Source organism: Chelmon rostratus, chromosome 18 (genome assembly GCF_017976325.1).
Source record: "Chelmon rostratus isolate fCheRos1 chromosome 18, fCheRos1.pri, whole genome shotgun sequence".
Lineage (NCBI taxonomy): Eukaryota > Metazoa > Chordata > Actinopteri > Chaetodontiformes > Chaetodontidae > Chelmon > Chelmon rostratus.
In genome coordinates, this window is record NC_055675.1 from 15,737,984 (window position 1) to 15,755,963 (window position 17,980).

The following is a 17,980-nucleotide window of genomic DNA, read 5'->3' on the forward strand; positions in this document are numbered from 1 at the left end:
CACGCTTTTGAAAGAAGCACCAAACAGGAAGCGTCCGTCTGTTTGATAGTTGATGTTTTCGTGCCACTCCATCACCGTCGACTCTCTTTGCGGCCTCTAATTGACATGCCCTCACTCTGACCTGTCCTAAGAATGCACTCAGGCCTACTTTGATAAAACTGCTGCCACTGCTAAGCTCTTCTGCCCCAGCCTCTGACAGCAGATGCACATTTCTGAGCAGCTTTTGTCCTCCACCTCTGCGCCGGCAGCATCTCGCACCAGGCCGCAGCCCAAAGAAGTCTGCTTTCTTTGTGGGTTTGCAAGTGCAAACTCTTCTTATGGAAAGCTGCATTTTAAAAGTGTGGTTACCAACGCCTCAGACATCAAGAGTGGATGGTACCATAACAAAAGCAGCCGTGGTTGTCAGTCAGGTTATTTTGGTGACGTTCGGAGAAAAAGAATCCAGACAATCATGCTCAGGGATCATTATTGGGGTCAGTATGTCAGCGTGATGACTTGATGAGACATTTAAAGGAGATTAGGTGTTGGACGCACGGGTTTTCCTGCTGGAGGGAACCGCGTCTATTTCCACCGCTGGTGAGTCACAAGTTAAGCCAAGTGAGGCCGCTCCATCCAAACCTCGCCAGTCGCCGCAGCCCGCTCTGTGGCGGACTCGACAGTGGTCACGCCTGATGCTGGGAGCTGCCACACAGGAAGCTGAGGTCACTTCCTGGAATTGAGATGGAGCTAACCTGCCCCGACCTTACATCACTTACTTCCTGTTTGTCCGCAATCTTTTTTGTTGTGTGCCCACAAAGGATGAACAAAGGGCTTCAATCTGAGTCGACGGAGCTCTGTAGAGGATAAGATGTTGAGTTTTTTTTTTTTATGTCTATGTTGTTTGTATTTCTTTTACAGTGTGCACAGTGCACATAATCATGATAAGGGAATGACTGTTGTTATTCCACCAGGCGCATGCAGTCGCTGAACGCTCGCCAAAGCCTGTTTGCTCAGTCACTCATAAATTCCGTGGACGGGTGACGAGTTTCTGTCGGCGCATTAACAATTGATTTGTTGTTTTTTTTGTGGTTATGTGTTGTGCTGTAATGGCAAGTTAATCAGAAAATGAATCACTCGTACACTCGACAGTTTATTTAGTGTTTGTGCCAAACAGTTGCTCGTTTGGCTTCTCGAGCAGACAAAATAAGCGTTCTGAAGGCATCAGTTTAGGCTCCTGTGATGGGAGTGTCTCTTTATTTTTCAAATTTTATATGCTTAAATTCTAAATCTAATCATTTAAAAAATAATCAATGGGAATAATGGTCAAGTGGTATTCTTTTAGGGTTGCTCCGCCAACCAGAGCCGACCACAAGAACCAGCAGTTTTAAATGATAAATCCTAATAAGCAGTAATAGTTGGCGGTGAAGCATTTGTGGAGTGTCATTTTTCAATTTTTAGCATTATCACAGGATGTACCAGTACCAGTCAGAGACCATTTCTTTTTCTGTCTCTTAGCATAGCAAATACCCTCCAGAGGTATGTCTCTCGTCTTAACCCTTGTTTATCGGTGGAGACGGGGCGCAGTTTAACAGCCCGAGCTACAGGCCCGCGCTCGGATTCGTCCAGATTGCGGAAGCGGAAATCAAACGAGTTTTGATTGTGCGGCTCTGACTGGTCTGAGGCCCCGTCTGGACGCCAGAGATTTAAATCTTGATCCCTTCATGCCACAAGATAACGTGTGATGTCTGTACACTGTAAATAGTGGTGGGAATCTCGGGAGTACACACTCTTTTTTTTTTTTTCTTTTTTGTTGATGTGCACCATCTCTGGTCTTTCTGGCATCCACACTCAACCGTTTTTGTCTTACTGGCTTTATGCTGCAGATCGTTCTCGTGCAAGCAAAAACTCTGCAAGGCTCCACCATGAAAAGGCTGCAAGGGAAGCTCCAGTAGCTCCACATCTGAGTTTTACCAATAACCTGAACTACACTGCGTGTGTACACACATGTACAAAATCCTACCGTATGTTCGTCAGTCAGCAAGGCAGAGCTAAGTAGTCGTTAGAATTAAAGCCGCAGTGAGAAAATTGAGCACATAGAGCCTGGATGACCTGCAGGCGCTGTGATTGGCTAGTTACATGTGTTAACCAACTGTGATTGGTTATTTCAGACTTATAAAACTTAATACAAAGGGACAGGACTCACACATGCTTTTTTTATTTTTTTAAAGGAATGCTTGAATTCAAAATTGTTAATGACGTGCAATCATCAAAATTAGTTATTTCAACCAAAGTTATAATGAAATACTGCTACAGTTAAAACTGCCTGCAGCCCATGTAGTGTATGTGAGATATGGCGTGACTAGTATCGCTTCATAGATGTAGGCCTCACTTATAAAACAATGCTGTGTGGTGCTACTGATGGTATAACTGGCAGAATATCTTTAACTATCTGGCAGAACTTAAGTTTTTGATATGACATGACTGTATTTGATGCTTGATTATTGAGTTTAATAGTCAGATTTGAGACCGGATTCCGATTGGGTTACATTTCCAACTCTTTATACGTTAACTGAATGCACCACGGTTTTGTGTTCCAGGTGATTTCATTAAAAACGGGTGGATTTAGCGATTATGATCAAAACAGGTTTCCAGATAAAAGGGTGTGAGGCAGGATGCAGCGGCTGCCACGCCCACACACTCCAAAGACTTCATTTGAATCTGCTAAAATTAGATTATACTTCCTTATGATTCAAATGTTAACGTGGCTGGCAGACTGGTGAAAACAGGGTTCCCTCTCCGCTGCAGACACACACACACACACACACACACACACACACACTCACACACACACAGAGTGTAAAACGATCACAGATCTGCCTGAATCCAGACCCATAAGCTGTTTGTCCCACAATAGCTTCTGAGCCTTCAGGTCTATTTCCACCCGTCTGCGGTGGGGTGGGGGTTGGGGGGTGATCTCTCCGCACCGCTGCTATTTAAAGGTACAGAATTGTTCCACATGCCCACCCACTCACATGTCCCCAAACCAACAGTCGGATAGACACTAAAGACTCCCCCAACCCCCTCTACACACACACACACACACTGGATGACTCCACTTGACCCTTGTTTGTGGGGAACAGAGGGTCAAACTACACCCTCACCCCCCCACATCCACCCGCCCCACCGCCACCCTGCCAGCCTTTGGATCACAGAGACATTTTGGTTTCCACGTGAAACTCAACACCGCTGATTTAAGCGCTGATGGCACAAGCGAGAGCCCGATGCTGCCGGCGGCCCTGCGCGTTAAGCCAAAGGGAGGGGGGTGTGTTTGTTTGAGGTGGGGGTTGGGGGTACCGGCATCAGGTGTTGTTTGTCTTGTTATGTCTCAGCATCCAGCCTCCATTGTCCTCTTGTCGTTGTTTTCTTTGCGTCGCTCTGCTCTCTCCCCTGAATGTTGCATTTAGGAGCACACGGCTCACAAGAATGTAATTCTTTCCTTCCTTCCTTCCTTGCTTCCTCCCTTCACTCAGTTTTGTTATCTTTTATCAGCCAGCAGAAGGTCAGGGTTGCCCAACTAACGAGACTTGCCCTGACAGATTAACGAGAGAATCAAGAGAAATGTTCCCTCCTTGCTTTCCAACAAAAATGTGACTTGGAATCAGCTTTGAAACACGATTATATTTTCATGTTTCGCAATTTGTTCATGAACACTTCAGCCAAACCCAAGCAATGAAATGCAGGATGATATTTGTTTTTCCAGTGTAGTGGTTAGATTGAGAAGCAATAAGGCTTTTAATGCAGCGGGGGTAAAAGATCATTTTTGATTGAGAATCCATAGTTTGTTTTCAGAGGGTGATTTAACTGATTTTTTTTTTGTCTTCTCTGTCTTTTTTAGGATTCCATGAATGCCTTGGCTCATGACTTGAACTTTCCTGCCCTCCGGAAAAACAAAAACATAGAGGCCTTTCTGAATCGATGTAAGAGCTTCAGTTTGTTTGATGAAGGTCAAAGTCACATTACAGTGCTCGTTGTTTCTGCTAAAGGTCACAAAAGAGACAGATATATATGAAATAAACACCTCTGACATTTTCCAGCCAAACCGTCACTGAAAGTTGAGATATGTATCACTTTTTTGCAGCCTTTCTCTTTTTTATAATCATTTTTTATGTATTTTGTCCTGATTCATGTCTTCTGAATATTTATACCGCCTACCACGCTACCAACCAGTCTTTCTCACCTTAAAGCTACTGTGTCTTCGATAAATAACACCAGATGCGTGTTTGCGTGCTAACGTGTGTGTCCGTCCCGCAGATGAAAAGACGGTGAGTCAGCTGCGGGAGCTGCAGGTGAAGCTTGAGGACTTTGAGAAGGTGAAGCTGATCGGGAGGGGAGCCTACGGAGAGGTGCAGCTGGTGAGAAGCGAGTCCATGAGCTTGTTCCCTCAATATTTTTGCTGCATTGTGCTGTAGCAGCAGTGCAGTTTGACATAAAGTGGGATGCAAAGCTTCTCCAGATGTTCCTGAATTCAGCAATTTGCCGCAAAACACCAGAAATGAGAACCACTAGAGGGAGCAACAATCTGTGAATTGACCAAGATACATGTGTCCTGTGTATATGTGGAACATCTGCAGCTTGTTTTTGGTATTTCAAATATATGGTAATTGGCATCTTTCTCCTCACCCTGACCAACCTGACTGGCTTCGGGTTTTAAAAAAGTATTCAGGCCAGCGGTAATTCCTTTCACACTCCCACATTTCCAGATGTTTGTCTCCTGTGCATGAGGACTCTGAATCTCTGCTGAGTGCATTGTGGTAGAAACAAGTCTGGACAGGCTCGGTGTGTGGGAGAGGAGTGTGAAGTCTGGTGTGGGGGTGTGGAGGAGCAGGAGGAGGGGGGTGCTGCCGAGTGTGTTTGTGCTTGAAATCTTGTGTAAGCATGTCTTTCTATGGGTGTGTGCCTGTAATTATGGGCTGCCCTCTCCGCTCCTCTCCCTGCGTTTCTCATGTTATCTTGGTCATTGTGACATTCTTACTATCTTGTTCTTACTGTCCCCGCACAGCTGTCAATGTTTACACGCTAACGTCTCCTCCGTTTCCTCGCCCGCCTCTGCTGTAGGTCCGCCACAAGGCCTCGCAGAAGGTTTACGCCATGAAGCAGCTCAACAAGTTTGAGATGATCAAGCGGTCAGACTCGGCCTTCTTCTGGGAGGAGAGGCACATCATGGCCTTCTCCAGCAGTCCCTGGGTGGTGCAGGTGTGCAGCACATTCACTGGCTTTATCCTATTCAACAGGCACGATGCATAACGTCGGCTTTTTGTAGATGTTTGCCTCCTTTGCAGGCACACGTCATACAAATTGTGTCATGATAGTGCATCAGATATTATTCTAATCACTCAAATACTAAGTCTGATCCACATATCTGCTTAAATTGTGTTATTCCTTTAAATAACCCCTTTGGGATTGACTGCCTTGGTCCACTTCAAGGGATAAAGAAAATATTATAAATACAACAGAATGGCTAAATATTAATTGTGAAGTGAAGTGGTTTTCCTCATTAAATCAATATAGCTGGAAAACAGTGCTCAAGTTTTTAGACAGTTGAATTGTAGATCTTACAAAGATTTAATGATGATGTTACGGGTGGACTATATGGATAAAATCCTCTATATTGTAATTTTATGTCTCAAAAGCAACATATTGTACAGTACATCTTGATATACGGTAGCACATCTGCTGGAAATTCAATTTATAACCAGCTTATTGAGAAAATAACCAGATGGGAATTAGACAAACTCAAATATGCTTATATTTTTAAGCAATTAACTTCAAAATCAATGCAAAACAATATAATGTGGAGATCACTATTGGTGCTGGATAGCAGTTTAACATCGAATCAGATGATGCAAACACGGCAAAGTGCAGTAAATGTTGAATTCGTGTGCAGAGTAAACATTAAATTAATGCTGTATTGATAGTAACAATGGATGTAACTGATATATAAATAGTTTGGTTATGGTATGTGAAGGATGGACACAACCATAAATAGTCCATAGATTTATGTCCAGTTTTAAACAACAAGCAGGTTTGTAATCATTTGAAGTAACAATTTAACATAATTTAACTTCAGTGCTTCTTTAAAGATGAATCTTATATCATTATATATATATATTAAATTGATTTCTTTAATCTCAGCTCTGTTTGCTGTGCATTGTGGTAATAACCTGCCGTCGTGATGTCGACATCAGGTTGGAGATAATAATCTGTGCTCTGTCGTGTTGAACACAGATGATCCAGAGATAACACAAGCACAGCTGCTAATAAAATCTGTATCAAAGGAGCAGCGTGATTCTCCCACGTGGGGCTTTCAATGACATCAAGTGACTCTTTTTGTTGTCTCCTAGCTGTGCTGCGCTTTCCAGGACGAGCGCCACCTCTACATGGTGATGGAGTTCATGCCCGGGGGCGACCTGGTCACGCTCACCATGAACTACGACATACCTGAGAAGTGGGCTCGCTTCTACACAGCCGAAGTGGTGCTGGCGCTCAACGCCATCCACACCATGGGCTTCATCCACCGTGACGTGAAGCCCGACAACATGCTGCTGGACCAGCACGGACACCTCAAACTGGCGGATTTCGGCACGTGCATGAAGATGGACTCGGTGGGTTTGTAGATGATACCTTTTGTGCTGGGAGAGGAGAGTACACCTCCTGAATCAGTTGAATTCAGTGCCCTAGTGCACCACCAAGTGTTCAGACTGTGAAGTGAAACTCAAGGCAGTGCTGTTGCATCAGGTTGTTTTGAAAGGCCTCAGAAGTTATTGTGCTAAACAACCAATCAAGAGTACAGCAGAGGTCCCGCCTCTGCTGTGGCTCAGGAAGTGTTTTTTTTCCACCTTTTTGGTTTCTACCGCAGCAATTTCTAAATAGCTGCTTCACAAGTGGCTCCACACAATTGAGCTCTCTGAAAAATCTGCTACTATAGCAGCCAGAATCGTCAGATAAACGTGGTCCAAACAGTCTAGCCGAGACTGAACTCTGCCCTAAACTGGCTGTCTGTGTGTGAATCAATTCAGATATGTTTTATGCAAGAAAATGACAAATTCAGTTGCTCAGAATGAAAGGACACACCAGCATTCATGCATTCTCTGCTTCATATGGTGCTGTTGTGTTTTTGGGGTCATGGAATATTTACATTGCAGCCATAGTCCAGACCCTGTACTGCATATTTCTGTGGAAATATGGCTTATTTACTTTCTTCTCTAACTCTGCCACCCTTGTGCTGCCCCTGCTGTTGACTTCTTTCCTTCTCTCTATAGTAAATCCTGTGTATTTTCCTGTGCACAGACAGGCATGGTGCACTGTGACACAGCTGTAGGCACACCGGACTACATCTCCCCCGAGGTGCTCCAGTCTCAGGGTGGCAATGGTTTCTACGGCCGGGAGTGCGACTGGTGGTCTGTAGGAGTCTTTATCTACGAGCTGCTGGTCGGTGAGCGCCCTTCCATACGTACAGCCATGTTTTTTTACACACTAACATGTGAGCAGGATATGATGCAGCACGTCTGTCATGTTAAATCCTGTCTTGGATGTTGGAGTGAAGCTGCAATGGTTGAGTCATTGGTACAATCAGTAGCAGCGTAGCTCCAGCACATACACTACATCCTGTTTATTTTTGTGCCATTGAAACCCTAAATATTTCCATGTGACAAATCAGTTACAGTACACTGTTTTTTGCAGGTGAAACTCCCTTCTATGCCGAGTCCCTGGTTGGAACTTATGGGAAGATCATGAACCACAAGAACTCCCTCATCTTCCCAGACGATGTAGAGATGTCTCAGGATGCCAAAGACCTCATCTGTGCCTTTCTAACTGACAGGTTGGCACATGGAAATCATAAAAGCTAACACTTGTGCGTGATGCATTAACAAGAATTCAGAATATTTCACAATTTCAGGCTGCCTGTCATGTGCAGACAGCTGCACGCACACTTCCATTTTCCTTTTCTACTCTGGATCACAGAGCAGAACAGAAGGCGCCCACGTTCTGACTGCACTTTGAACCTTCTGGCAAAAAAATGATCTAAAGAGACACGTTGATAGAACATGATCAATACACATCTGTTACTTACAAACACTGAACTGTAGACTCCCATTTGAGAAGAGCAACAGCTTAAGTAAACAATGTGAGAACTGTGTCAAAGATTAGACTTGACAAAGATGACAAAAATCGTCTGGATTTAAACACATCGCACAACTCTTCCTCAGTACACGGCGCTTCATTCAGGAGGGGTAAATTCACTCCAGCTCAGCTGATTAAGTGTGTCTTTTTTCTAACTGAAGAACCAGAAGATAACGCTGACCTTATTTTTATAGTCTTGTCAACAAACTCCATGAAAAGACCAAAACCAAAAGTCTTAATGGTTCCTTGAATTTGGCATTATGGCCGTTGCCATCTTGTGTTTTTTGGGACCATATTTGGGTGAGAGGGTGGAGCTGGGGAGGATCTGACTATGAACCCAAAGACAACCTGTAGTAGTGACTGTAGCTTACAGCCTAAAGCAAACCCTGCTTTATTGTCTATTTTACTGTAAATGGGACCATAATTTTCTAAATGAACATCATGCTGTATTGATGAAGACTTGAAATTAGCGATTGAGGCCTTGAACTCATTAGGAAACTGTTTAATGACTTAATGAATCAAGTGAGAAGTAGAGTCAGTTTCTCATAAACTGACATACAATCTGATTTGTTGTTGCAGCCAGTGTTATCGCCTCCTGCTGGCCGTTAGAAAGAGTGCAGGTTTAAGGCACTACTGCATTGGCTTCACTTTTCAGGTCCAGAAGCTCTGTACAATATTTCTACAGTCAGTGGTTCCTACTGAACATGACAGTCCTGTGGATTGATACACAATGGTGTGCTAGTGAGTATTTACAGCATGTGGGACTGACTCAAATTAAACTACAGTGCCAAGTGTTCATCGTAATGAAAGAACATGTCAGCCAAGGCAACAGTGATCTCTTTTTAACATTCTGCGGACATTTTGGACATTTATTTTTTGGTCTTTTCATGGGCTTTGCTGATGAAAAGAAAATTAAAAAATGTCACCAGCTTTTGCTTTAATAAAACTAAAATTCTGTCTTATTATTTTGCTAGAAATTCAATCAGTGACTCCAAATCTCAGCATACAGTAGTGCTGATCCCGGCCCACATCTGAATACAAATAATGCTCTTTTTTAAATGTGTACCAACATATTCTCAGTATGAAAGGTAAACGTGACATGAGTGTGTGGGTGTGGGTCATTTACCTACTCGGTCAGTGGCCCTTCCCCCTGGAAGCAACCACTTCCTGTTTACATTAGTAGCCCCGCCCCCGAGCGGCCTCAAACACGGGCCCTTTCTGCTTCGGCACAGAGCAGCCTTTCATTTGTCCTCGCTCAGTTTATTTATCTTCTCGCTCACTATTCTCCCACCAGCAGCTCTCGTGTGTGTATGTGTGTGTGTGTGTGGCTCACACACACACAAACACACACACGTATCTTGAACACTGACCAATACATTCACTCACCACACATGCTCTGTCACTGCCGCCCTGTCTTGCTGAATCACTCCTGTAAGCACAGCCATCCTCTCTTCTTTTTTTTTTCTTTTTTTTTTTACATCTCCTCTTATTTTCCATGTGTTTTCATCATTCTCCATTTGTAATTTTCTTCTTCTACCTCTTCTTGGTGCCACTTTCCATCTCTCCATCCTTCCCTCTCTGCTGTAACTTTCTCCTTTGTGCTCCTGCAGTTTTCCAGGCATTCAGACACGACTTGTTGTAAGCCTGGCTTGGTTGCACGTCTTTTTTTTTTTTTTGCGGGGCTTTAAAACTCTCTCTTCTCTCTTTCTTCCTCCCCGCCCCTGCCCTCTCTTCCCCTTGGCTGGGCCTGGAATGTCCCACACGTGGCAAGCCCAAACTGCCGCACCCCTCCAGCCCTGTACCCAGCGGTGGAGGAGGGAGGAAAGGGGGGATGAAAAGAGAGCGAAAGTGTGTGTGTGTGGAGTTTTGATGAGAGGGAGGGCAGCAGCAGCTCTAACAGTTGTGTTTGAGTCAGTCAGAGTTGTTGATGCTGCTGCCTTCACTCACTCTCTCCTCCTGAATCTGTATTATCTGTCTGGTTAGAGGAGGTTCCAGTGTCCACCGGCGGTCATGCGGCTCTCCACGCTGGTCAGTGTGGTCAGTGCCTGGTGGTCACTCCGCTAGTGTGTTTGGGGTGACATGCCGATGGTGGGTGGAGGGGACGAGCGGGGGTGTGTTTTGTGTTCAGGCTGAGGAGGCTCAGTTCACAGTCTTGGTCCTGTTGCTGTGTGCAGGACGGTTCGTCTGGGCCGCACCGGCGTGGATGAGATCAAGTGCCACCCGTTCTTCAAGAACAACCAGTGGACCTTTGACAACATCCGAGAGAGTAAGTGTGTGCATGTGTTTGAACCTTGTGTATTGTTTTTAAATCCCCACAATGCAGGTGCAGATTTCCTCTTTTCCATCTCTGCTAATGTGACTTTTTCTACCTCTCCTTGCCGTTCCTCTTTTTTTTTTTTGCTTATGCCTCTTATCATCTCCAGCCCATTCCTCTGCAGATCTGTTTCTCTTCAGCCTTAGTTCATAGTTTATTTCAATCTCCTGAGCCACTAAGCCTGCACATATATGTACACATGCTCGCCATATGCTCCCCGCTCGGATCTTACATTGTATGAGTGGATGCTGAACACATGGTGCACAAAACCTGCAGGATAACCAGCTGCAGATGGGTGCCACTCCACAAGAATATAGCAGAGATCATTAAGAAAATATAAAACGCTGCAACGCTATCTCATACTAAAGAGAATAATAGTGTTTTGTTAATACTAGTAAGCACCTCTTAAATGTGCAAATTAGGAGCAGACAGTTTCATTTGATAGCCCTACATTATCCAATGGGTTAAACAGGCTCTGCATTAATCATATTAGCAATACTAGTGATGAAGCTCTCCACCAATAGGAGCATGTTGTGTTAAATGCTGTGTAGCTGCAAAACTGACATCTAAATAATCTGAAATATATGATCTTTAAGCATCTTACAGCATTTTCTAGATGTTTTCAGTTTGATGCAGCAGAGAAAAAGAAAAAAAACGTTGAATCATCAATGCAAAATAATCATGCACGGACATATTAATCAGTAATCTTGGGCTTGAAAATCAGTGGATATACGTCCTTTTAGAATGAGTGGCACATGAGCGTATTAAAAAAAAACAAAAAGAAAGAAAGCTAGAAGGGGCTAAAAGAACATCAGGGACGATGCACACAGTAACTGATCTGAATGGAATCAAAAACAAATCACCTTGAACGGTGAAAAAGCTTCAGAGCCTTGTGTACATTGCTGCAGCTGCCCTTGAAATGTTTGATCATCGCTCTTGGCGTATCTGTAAAGAGTTATGGTTTAATCTCCCCCTCACACAGTCGTATCGGATTAAGCATCTGTTAGCAAGGAAGGAAGGAAATAAGGAAAGGGGTATATCAGGAATATGAGCAGGGCCTTTGTGGGCTGTATAGGGTTACTTGCGGGCTCTTTCTGCTGGCTTCACCTGGCTCTGATTAAGACAACAGACAGAACTTGTGACTGAACTACAGGCTGCCTGGGAGTCGGGAGCACAAAACCAGTACTGTGCCTGTTTGCATGTCCTGTCACACACACACACACACACACACACACTCCAACACACACTCAAAACCTGACCCTGCTGCCATTGTGGCATCCCGCAGCGCTGCATGCACCTCCCAGCCCTCTGTGTCTGTGTTAGGACGCCTTCGCCCTCTGCCGTGTGTGGCCGTTTCCATGTTCGGGCTCCGCCGACGATTCTCCCTGTTGTCTTTATGTTTGTCAAAGTCATTAAGCGCTGGGATGATTGAGGGAAAAGGAGGACGGATGGATGGACGGGACGGGAGGCGGCGCCCCCCGTAGCGGCGGGCGGGGCAGGCCGTGCGGCCTGTGTGGACTGGCCTAATGAGAGGGGCGCCCCGGCTTGGAGGGCTGCTCCCGCTCTCTCACTCTCACTGTGGCCACGGCTGCCTGTCATTAGCCGCCCGCTATCAGAGAGCATTCTGGGAAGTCGTGCCACAAGGGCCTCCACGGAGCGGCCTGTGTCTCTTTCTGTCTCGCCGCATTTTGGCTTTTTTTTTTTTTTCTTTCTCCCCCTCATTTGTTTCGCTCCTGCGCTTGATCTCTCCCTGTATTTTCTCCACCGTCTTTGAGTCACAGTTGTCACGCTGAGGGTTGTGTCTCGGCCTAACAGTAATGAGCTCTTTGCTCAGTGCCAGAATCGCGCTGGTCTGAGGAACTCGACCCATAACGGCGGCTTTTTTTCCTCCATTAGGAACTATTTTTAGGTTAAAAGACCAGCTTAGTTTTATCTGATTGGCCCTTTGACACATTTTTGTCCGCCTGTTGTGCAGACGTTTAAAGCGCGGCTGCCCCTGCGTGGAGAGAGCGAGCGTCTGCTGGTGAAAGGCACTGTGTGTGGGGCACAAAGCGAGCACTGTGCGGGAAAAGGAGCGGTGTCCGCCTCACGCCAACCTGTGGGGAGCTCACTGCTACGGCGAGCGGTGCCAAAGCTGGCAGAGGGTTTACTCCTGTTAAAAATGTTCTCAAAGATGTGCTTTAAATTCAGATACCTGCAGCGCCGGGGGTTTAATCATTTGATGGCCTCAGTTCATGTAAAAAAAAAAAAGCTTATCATTATCTCACCCCCTCATGGTTTGCACCTCCTCCTCATCCTCACTCTCACTCTCTCTGTTTCTGTCATCCAGCTGTGGCACCAGTTGTTCCAGAGCTGAAAGGTGACATAGACACCAGCAACTTTGATGACATAGAGGATGAGAAAAGAGATGCTGAGACCTTTCCTCCACCCAGAGCCTTTGTGGGCAACCAGCTACCATTTGTCGGCTTCACTTACTTCAAGGAGGACCAGTGAGTGTTTCATTCTGATGTTTTCTTTGAGGATTTTACTTCATCTCGCTCTCATCAGTGTTTGCTACTTCTGTAATAATACTGGTTCATAATTAATGATTCTGTTAATGATTTTATGTAAATTTTCACTACACAAAATGCAGCTCTCATGTGTGGGAGCTTTTAGAAGGGACTCAGGAAGCAGGTTTAAGGACAGAGCTGTGCCTAAACGTAAGAGGCAGAAAAAGACAGCGTCACACCCGCACCTTTTAATACAGCACTAGACCGGTCAGACACTGTAGGCCTGTTTGAGCGCCACACTGCCGCCTTGTTCTGTCAGCCCCTTTAAATGCCCTCTTTGCTTATGCTGAAGTCTACTTTTTTGAAGGCCTGGAGTTCTAAAAACAACACCTGTGTGTTGGATTTCTGATCCTACAGTGCTTTAATCAGCGATGTGTTAGCTTCAATGCGTGTTTTTACTGTTCAGACTTATATTCATGAGGCAGAAGGTTCAAGTACTTCTGTCTCAGCAACTTCTCTTTTACATTAATGTGACAAAACAAAATTAAGGTCATAGCAATTCCATTTAGGTCAGTAGATGACTGTCAGCCCAGTGCACATGTGTATACAGGTGGTGGTAAAGATGGGTAGAAGAGATAGAAAGTACTGCAGTCGCCCTTTGGTTTGAAGACCCTCTGAATTCAGAACTGTGCATCCAGAATAAACCTTTTCTGAAACCACCTCCAATCTTTTAGCAGTGTGTCATTGGTGCATTTCCATTTTTAAAACTTATGAACACCATGAGAGAACAATTAAGGGCATGGCTGGTCTTAAAATGATCGTAAAATGGCTTCAGATTCCTTGGTCATTATGCAGCCATGTGGCAGACTCGCGTAATGATTCCCAGAGACGGCGTTGCCCACCATTCACGGTTAACAGTTGGCAAGAAACAGAGTGGGTTGGAGGCATCCTTTGAGTTTCTCCAAAGGTAAACCCGACCAGATGTGAGAAAGACCTTATTGCTTTTTCCACAGCGGCTGGTTTCGGGTTTTGAGATTGTGGATCTTCAGGTATAAGTGATTTCTGAATGGTGATAAAAATGCAGTAAAAGCTCTGTGTGTCTTGATGAACGTTCAGCACCACACATGCAGACCCACTTGACATTATGGATCTGGTTTGGCTAAAGGACGTCGCTAGGTGTAGAGATTTGGATGTGTTTGTCGTGTTTGATGTGTCAGGACTGGAAAACCAGACGTTCACAGCTCTCCTCCTTTTTCTCTCAGGCTGCTGAAGGTAAATAACAACCGCTCTGTGGAGGATTCAGAGGACAGTAAAAACTCTGACGATAAGGAGCACTGCTCAGATAATAATAAGGAGGTAGGTGTGTGTGCGTGTGTGCGTGCGTGCGTGCGTGCGTGTGTGGGCTTATGGTAACAGAAGAGACCTTTAGACCTGGCCTTTAGATAATCGGATTTTTCTTTTCTGGCCATCTCTCCTTCTGTCTGAGCAGCTGCAGAAGAAGCTCCATCAGCTGGAGGAGCGCTACGACCATGAGATGCAGGCCAGAGATGAGCTGGAGCATAAGTGCAAGTATGGTCAGACACACAACCGAATGTTACCTTTCATTTTAAAGGTCCTACATGCCGCTTTTTTTATATTGATCATTACCACGTTCATTCTGAGACATCGGTATAATTACCATTAACAAAACAGGCAATCGCTAAGAAGACCGGCGTTAAAGTTGTGTGCCGTCGGTTGGATAAGGAGGGAAGTCTGTTTGATTGCTTGACTCAACAGGAAGTGACATCCCATCCTACAAAGCTGAAGTTTCTGATAATGGTAGATGTTAAGAAGAAGTCTCAGAACAATTGATTGGGGATGTGGTGTCTGCATCTTTTAACTGTTGTATGTCAACAATAGTCCATTAGTCATGTTTGGTATTGGAAATTCCAAGTACTTTGTGCTAGAAATGTGCATATAATTAAAAAAATAACGGAATATTTGGAGACATTTACCTATAGTGATTAAACCAGAACAAAAGGCAAGTCCCTTCTAATTCAATGATTTGAAAGAAATCTGTAATAAAACAGTTCTTTTTCCCTAGAAATGCCACCAACCGTTTAGACAAGCTGGTCAAGGAGTTAGACAAGGAGGTAAGGAGCAGACGGACGGATGCTATTCCAGCTACGATGTGATAAAGTAGACTCCACTCACATTGCTTTCGATTTCCTCTCTGATTAGATGAGCAGCCGGCAGAAAGTTGAGGCCTCGCTCAGGCAGCTGGAGAGAGAGCGAGCTCTGCTGCAGCACCAGAGCGCCGAGAACCTGCGCAAGGTGGAGATTGAAAGTGACCGAAAACGCAGCCTGGAGAACGAACGTGAGCACCTGGGAAATATCACACCTCAGTACGAGTGAGATATCAAAATACCGCTTTAACTCTTTTATTTGTTTGTATTTACCCACAAGTGAACAGCCTTAGGGACCAGCTAGAAGATCTTAGAAAGAGGAACCAGAATTCCCAGATCTCCAGTGAGAAGAACATCCAGCTGCAGAGACAAGTGAGGGGGAGATTTGAACTTTTTGCTTTTCTTTGTTGCTTTTCATTTTTCATTCCTATAAGTTAAAAACCTGCTGTTTTCATTAATATCCTCCGTTTCCCTCATTAAATCCCTTTCATTTCGCACTCGCCGCACTGACCCAGTTTAGCCCACAGGTAAAAGTTTCATCCTGTCCCTTTCTCATCTGCAGCTGGAGGAGGCCAACGCCGCGCTGCAGGCGGAGCAGGAGGCGGCAGCGCGGCTGAAGAAGAGTCAGGCGGAGGTGCAGAAACAGGCGCAGAGCCTGGAGGAAAGCCTCAGGGAGATGCAGGAAAAGTGCAGCCAGCTGGAAAACAGCAAGTTGGAGCTGGAGAAGCAGCTGACGGGGCTGCAGGCCGAGCTGGAGGAGGAGAGGAGAGATCGCAACCTCGGGACCGAAACTATTACTGACCTGCAGGGTGAGATGGGCTGTCTGTTGCACTTTGACATTAATAAGTATTGAAATGCACTAAATAAGTAGTTCCAAGTAGCTTAATGTGAGACAGAAGAAGAAATCTTACAAATTAAAGAATTTCTGAGCAATAAAACCCACCCTTATTCAATTCATTACAGTTTTGTTGCTACACCTTTTCCAGTTGTTTATGGTGGCTAATCTCAAACTTTCCAGAAACTTTGCTGTATAACAGACAGTAAAAGAGCTGGTTCGACTGATTCTTCTCCCCTTGCACTACTGTTACAATAGCTTAGCATTTTAGCTAACTGCTACACATTAAACCATAGCTGGCTACAGTGGCTGTTTTTATTGTCTGTGTTTACACACACAGTCTGCACACAGTGGTTGGAAATTAACAATAAGCAGATGAAAAATGCTGTTAAGATACGGTTGTTAATTTTCACTGCAATAATCACCACCTTAGCAGCCAGCCAACCATTATTTACAAGCCTTTTATGTTCCAAACTTTAATGTGTCCATTAAAATGTTATAAGGTTAGCAAATCTACCAGACAAAAAGGTTAATTCACTGCCATAACGGCAGGTAATCAAGCTGCGATGTTCGTGGGCTCATTCCGAGCCCCTGCAGTAAACATCTCCTCAGTAGCAGGAAAAGGGGCACTTCACAGCGGAGAGGCTGGACAGGGTGTTAAATGCGAATCGTTTTCTTGGACCGGGCCTTGGGAAATATCAGATCATAGGTGGAAACATCTGTTCCAAAGGCTGAGAGTGAAGCAAGAGGCTGTGGACGCCAAAGCCGGACCAGAGCCAGCACCTCTTGTGAGGCGCTGTTTGGAAAGTTGATCGTGCTAGGTCCTTGCAGAGAGGCCAGTCACTGAGGTCAGAGGGGACGCGTCGAAACAACGGCGTTGCCTGTTTGCTGTAATGCCTCGTGCTTTTTTTTCCCTTAATAAAATTCACCGTGTGGGTGGAGTTAGCCAAAGGGAAAATAAACATTAAGCGTGTTGTTTTCGTGTATTTCAGGCCAAACATGTGCAGGAGCATTAAGTCATGTCTCACCTGGGATCACGTCTGTTTGAAACTTAGTAGTTCAGGTCTTGTCGTTTTTGCATCCACTGCAGCACAAGTTGTCCTCTTTTCTGTCCATCTTATTTATTTATTTTCCTTTTCCCTCGTCCCATCGCTCCACCTCAGGACGTATCTCTGGCCTGGAGGAGGAAGTGAAAGAGGTGAAGTCTTCCCTCTCCAAGGTCCAGGCTGAAAAGAAGCAGCTGCAGGAGAAGCTCAATGACCTCGAGAAGGTTGGTTGTCTGTTTCTAATCGCTAATTTCCAGCGTGAATTGAAAGTTAACTGATATTCCTCATGCAAACTCCAATTCGACATTTTTAGCCCGTGTTGACATGGTTGTCAGCGTTTAGAAGCCTTACTCCCCCTTTGATTCTATAGGAGAAGAGCAACCAAGAGATCGACTTGACGTTCAGTCTGAGGTCGCTGCAGCAGAGTCTGGAGCAGGAGGAGGCAGAACACAAGGCCACCAAAGCCAAGCTCGCAGATAAAAACAAGATCTACCAGTCCATCGAGGAGGCCAAGTCTGGGGCCTTAAAAGGTGCGCAGGTTGGAGGACAACGGTGTGAAAGATGACCGCAGGGTGGATGAAAACATATGGCCAATATTTTAAACTGTGCTTCACTGAGAGCATTCAATACAGACACTGAAGCCTTTTTCCATCAACATGTTTTTCTGGGCATTTTTAGGTGTCACGTTAGAAAAAGTTGATTTTGCAATAAGATTTTATTGCTTGCTTGAGGTGGTTTTTGCCTTGCCTGAAGAAGGAAGGCTACTAAGACAAAAAAGAAGAGACCTCCTCCTCTGTAATGTCATCATGCTTTTCCGACGGACGAATTGGCGCCACCTACTGCTCATCGAGCCTCCTCCTAATAAACGCATAACTCTAGGGAATGAAAACAAGCATTCCCTTGCATCACCTTTTGCAGATTTTCTCAAAATTCTGTTAAAATTTGCGATACATTTGGAGGATTTGGATGGA

General features: G+C 44.9%; 1 protein-coding gene across 1 annotated transcript in view; it reads left to right on the top strand.

The window, feature by feature from the left end:
* The window catches only part of LOC121621596 (rho-associated protein kinase 2-like), a 30,646-nt gene that overhangs the window by 794 nt on the left and 11,872 nt on the right, over positions 1 to 17,980 (top strand). The window contains exons 2-17 of the mRNA XM_041958085.1: positions 3,875 to 3,956; positions 4,291 to 4,391; positions 5,095 to 5,232; positions 6,381 to 6,641; positions 7,327 to 7,471; positions 7,720 to 7,858; positions 10,335 to 10,426; positions 12,804 to 12,963; positions 14,226 to 14,319; positions 14,453 to 14,532; positions 15,047 to 15,095; positions 15,184 to 15,319; positions 15,409 to 15,500; positions 15,691 to 15,937; positions 17,127 to 17,233; positions 17,380 to 17,539. Of these exons, the coding sequence (XP_041814019.1) occupies positions 3,875 to 3,956; positions 4,291 to 4,391; positions 5,095 to 5,232; positions 6,381 to 6,641; positions 7,327 to 7,471; positions 7,720 to 7,858; positions 10,335 to 10,426; positions 12,804 to 12,963; positions 14,226 to 14,319; positions 14,453 to 14,532; positions 15,047 to 15,095; positions 15,184 to 15,319; positions 15,409 to 15,500; positions 15,691 to 15,937; positions 17,127 to 17,233; positions 17,380 to 17,539 (2,083 nt within the window). The remainder of the gene's footprint in view (positions 1 to 3,874; positions 3,957 to 4,290; positions 4,392 to 5,094; positions 5,233 to 6,380; positions 6,642 to 7,326; positions 7,472 to 7,719; positions 7,859 to 10,334; positions 10,427 to 12,803; positions 12,964 to 14,225; positions 14,320 to 14,452; positions 14,533 to 15,046; positions 15,096 to 15,183; positions 15,320 to 15,408; positions 15,501 to 15,690; positions 15,938 to 17,126; positions 17,234 to 17,379; positions 17,540 to 17,980) is intronic.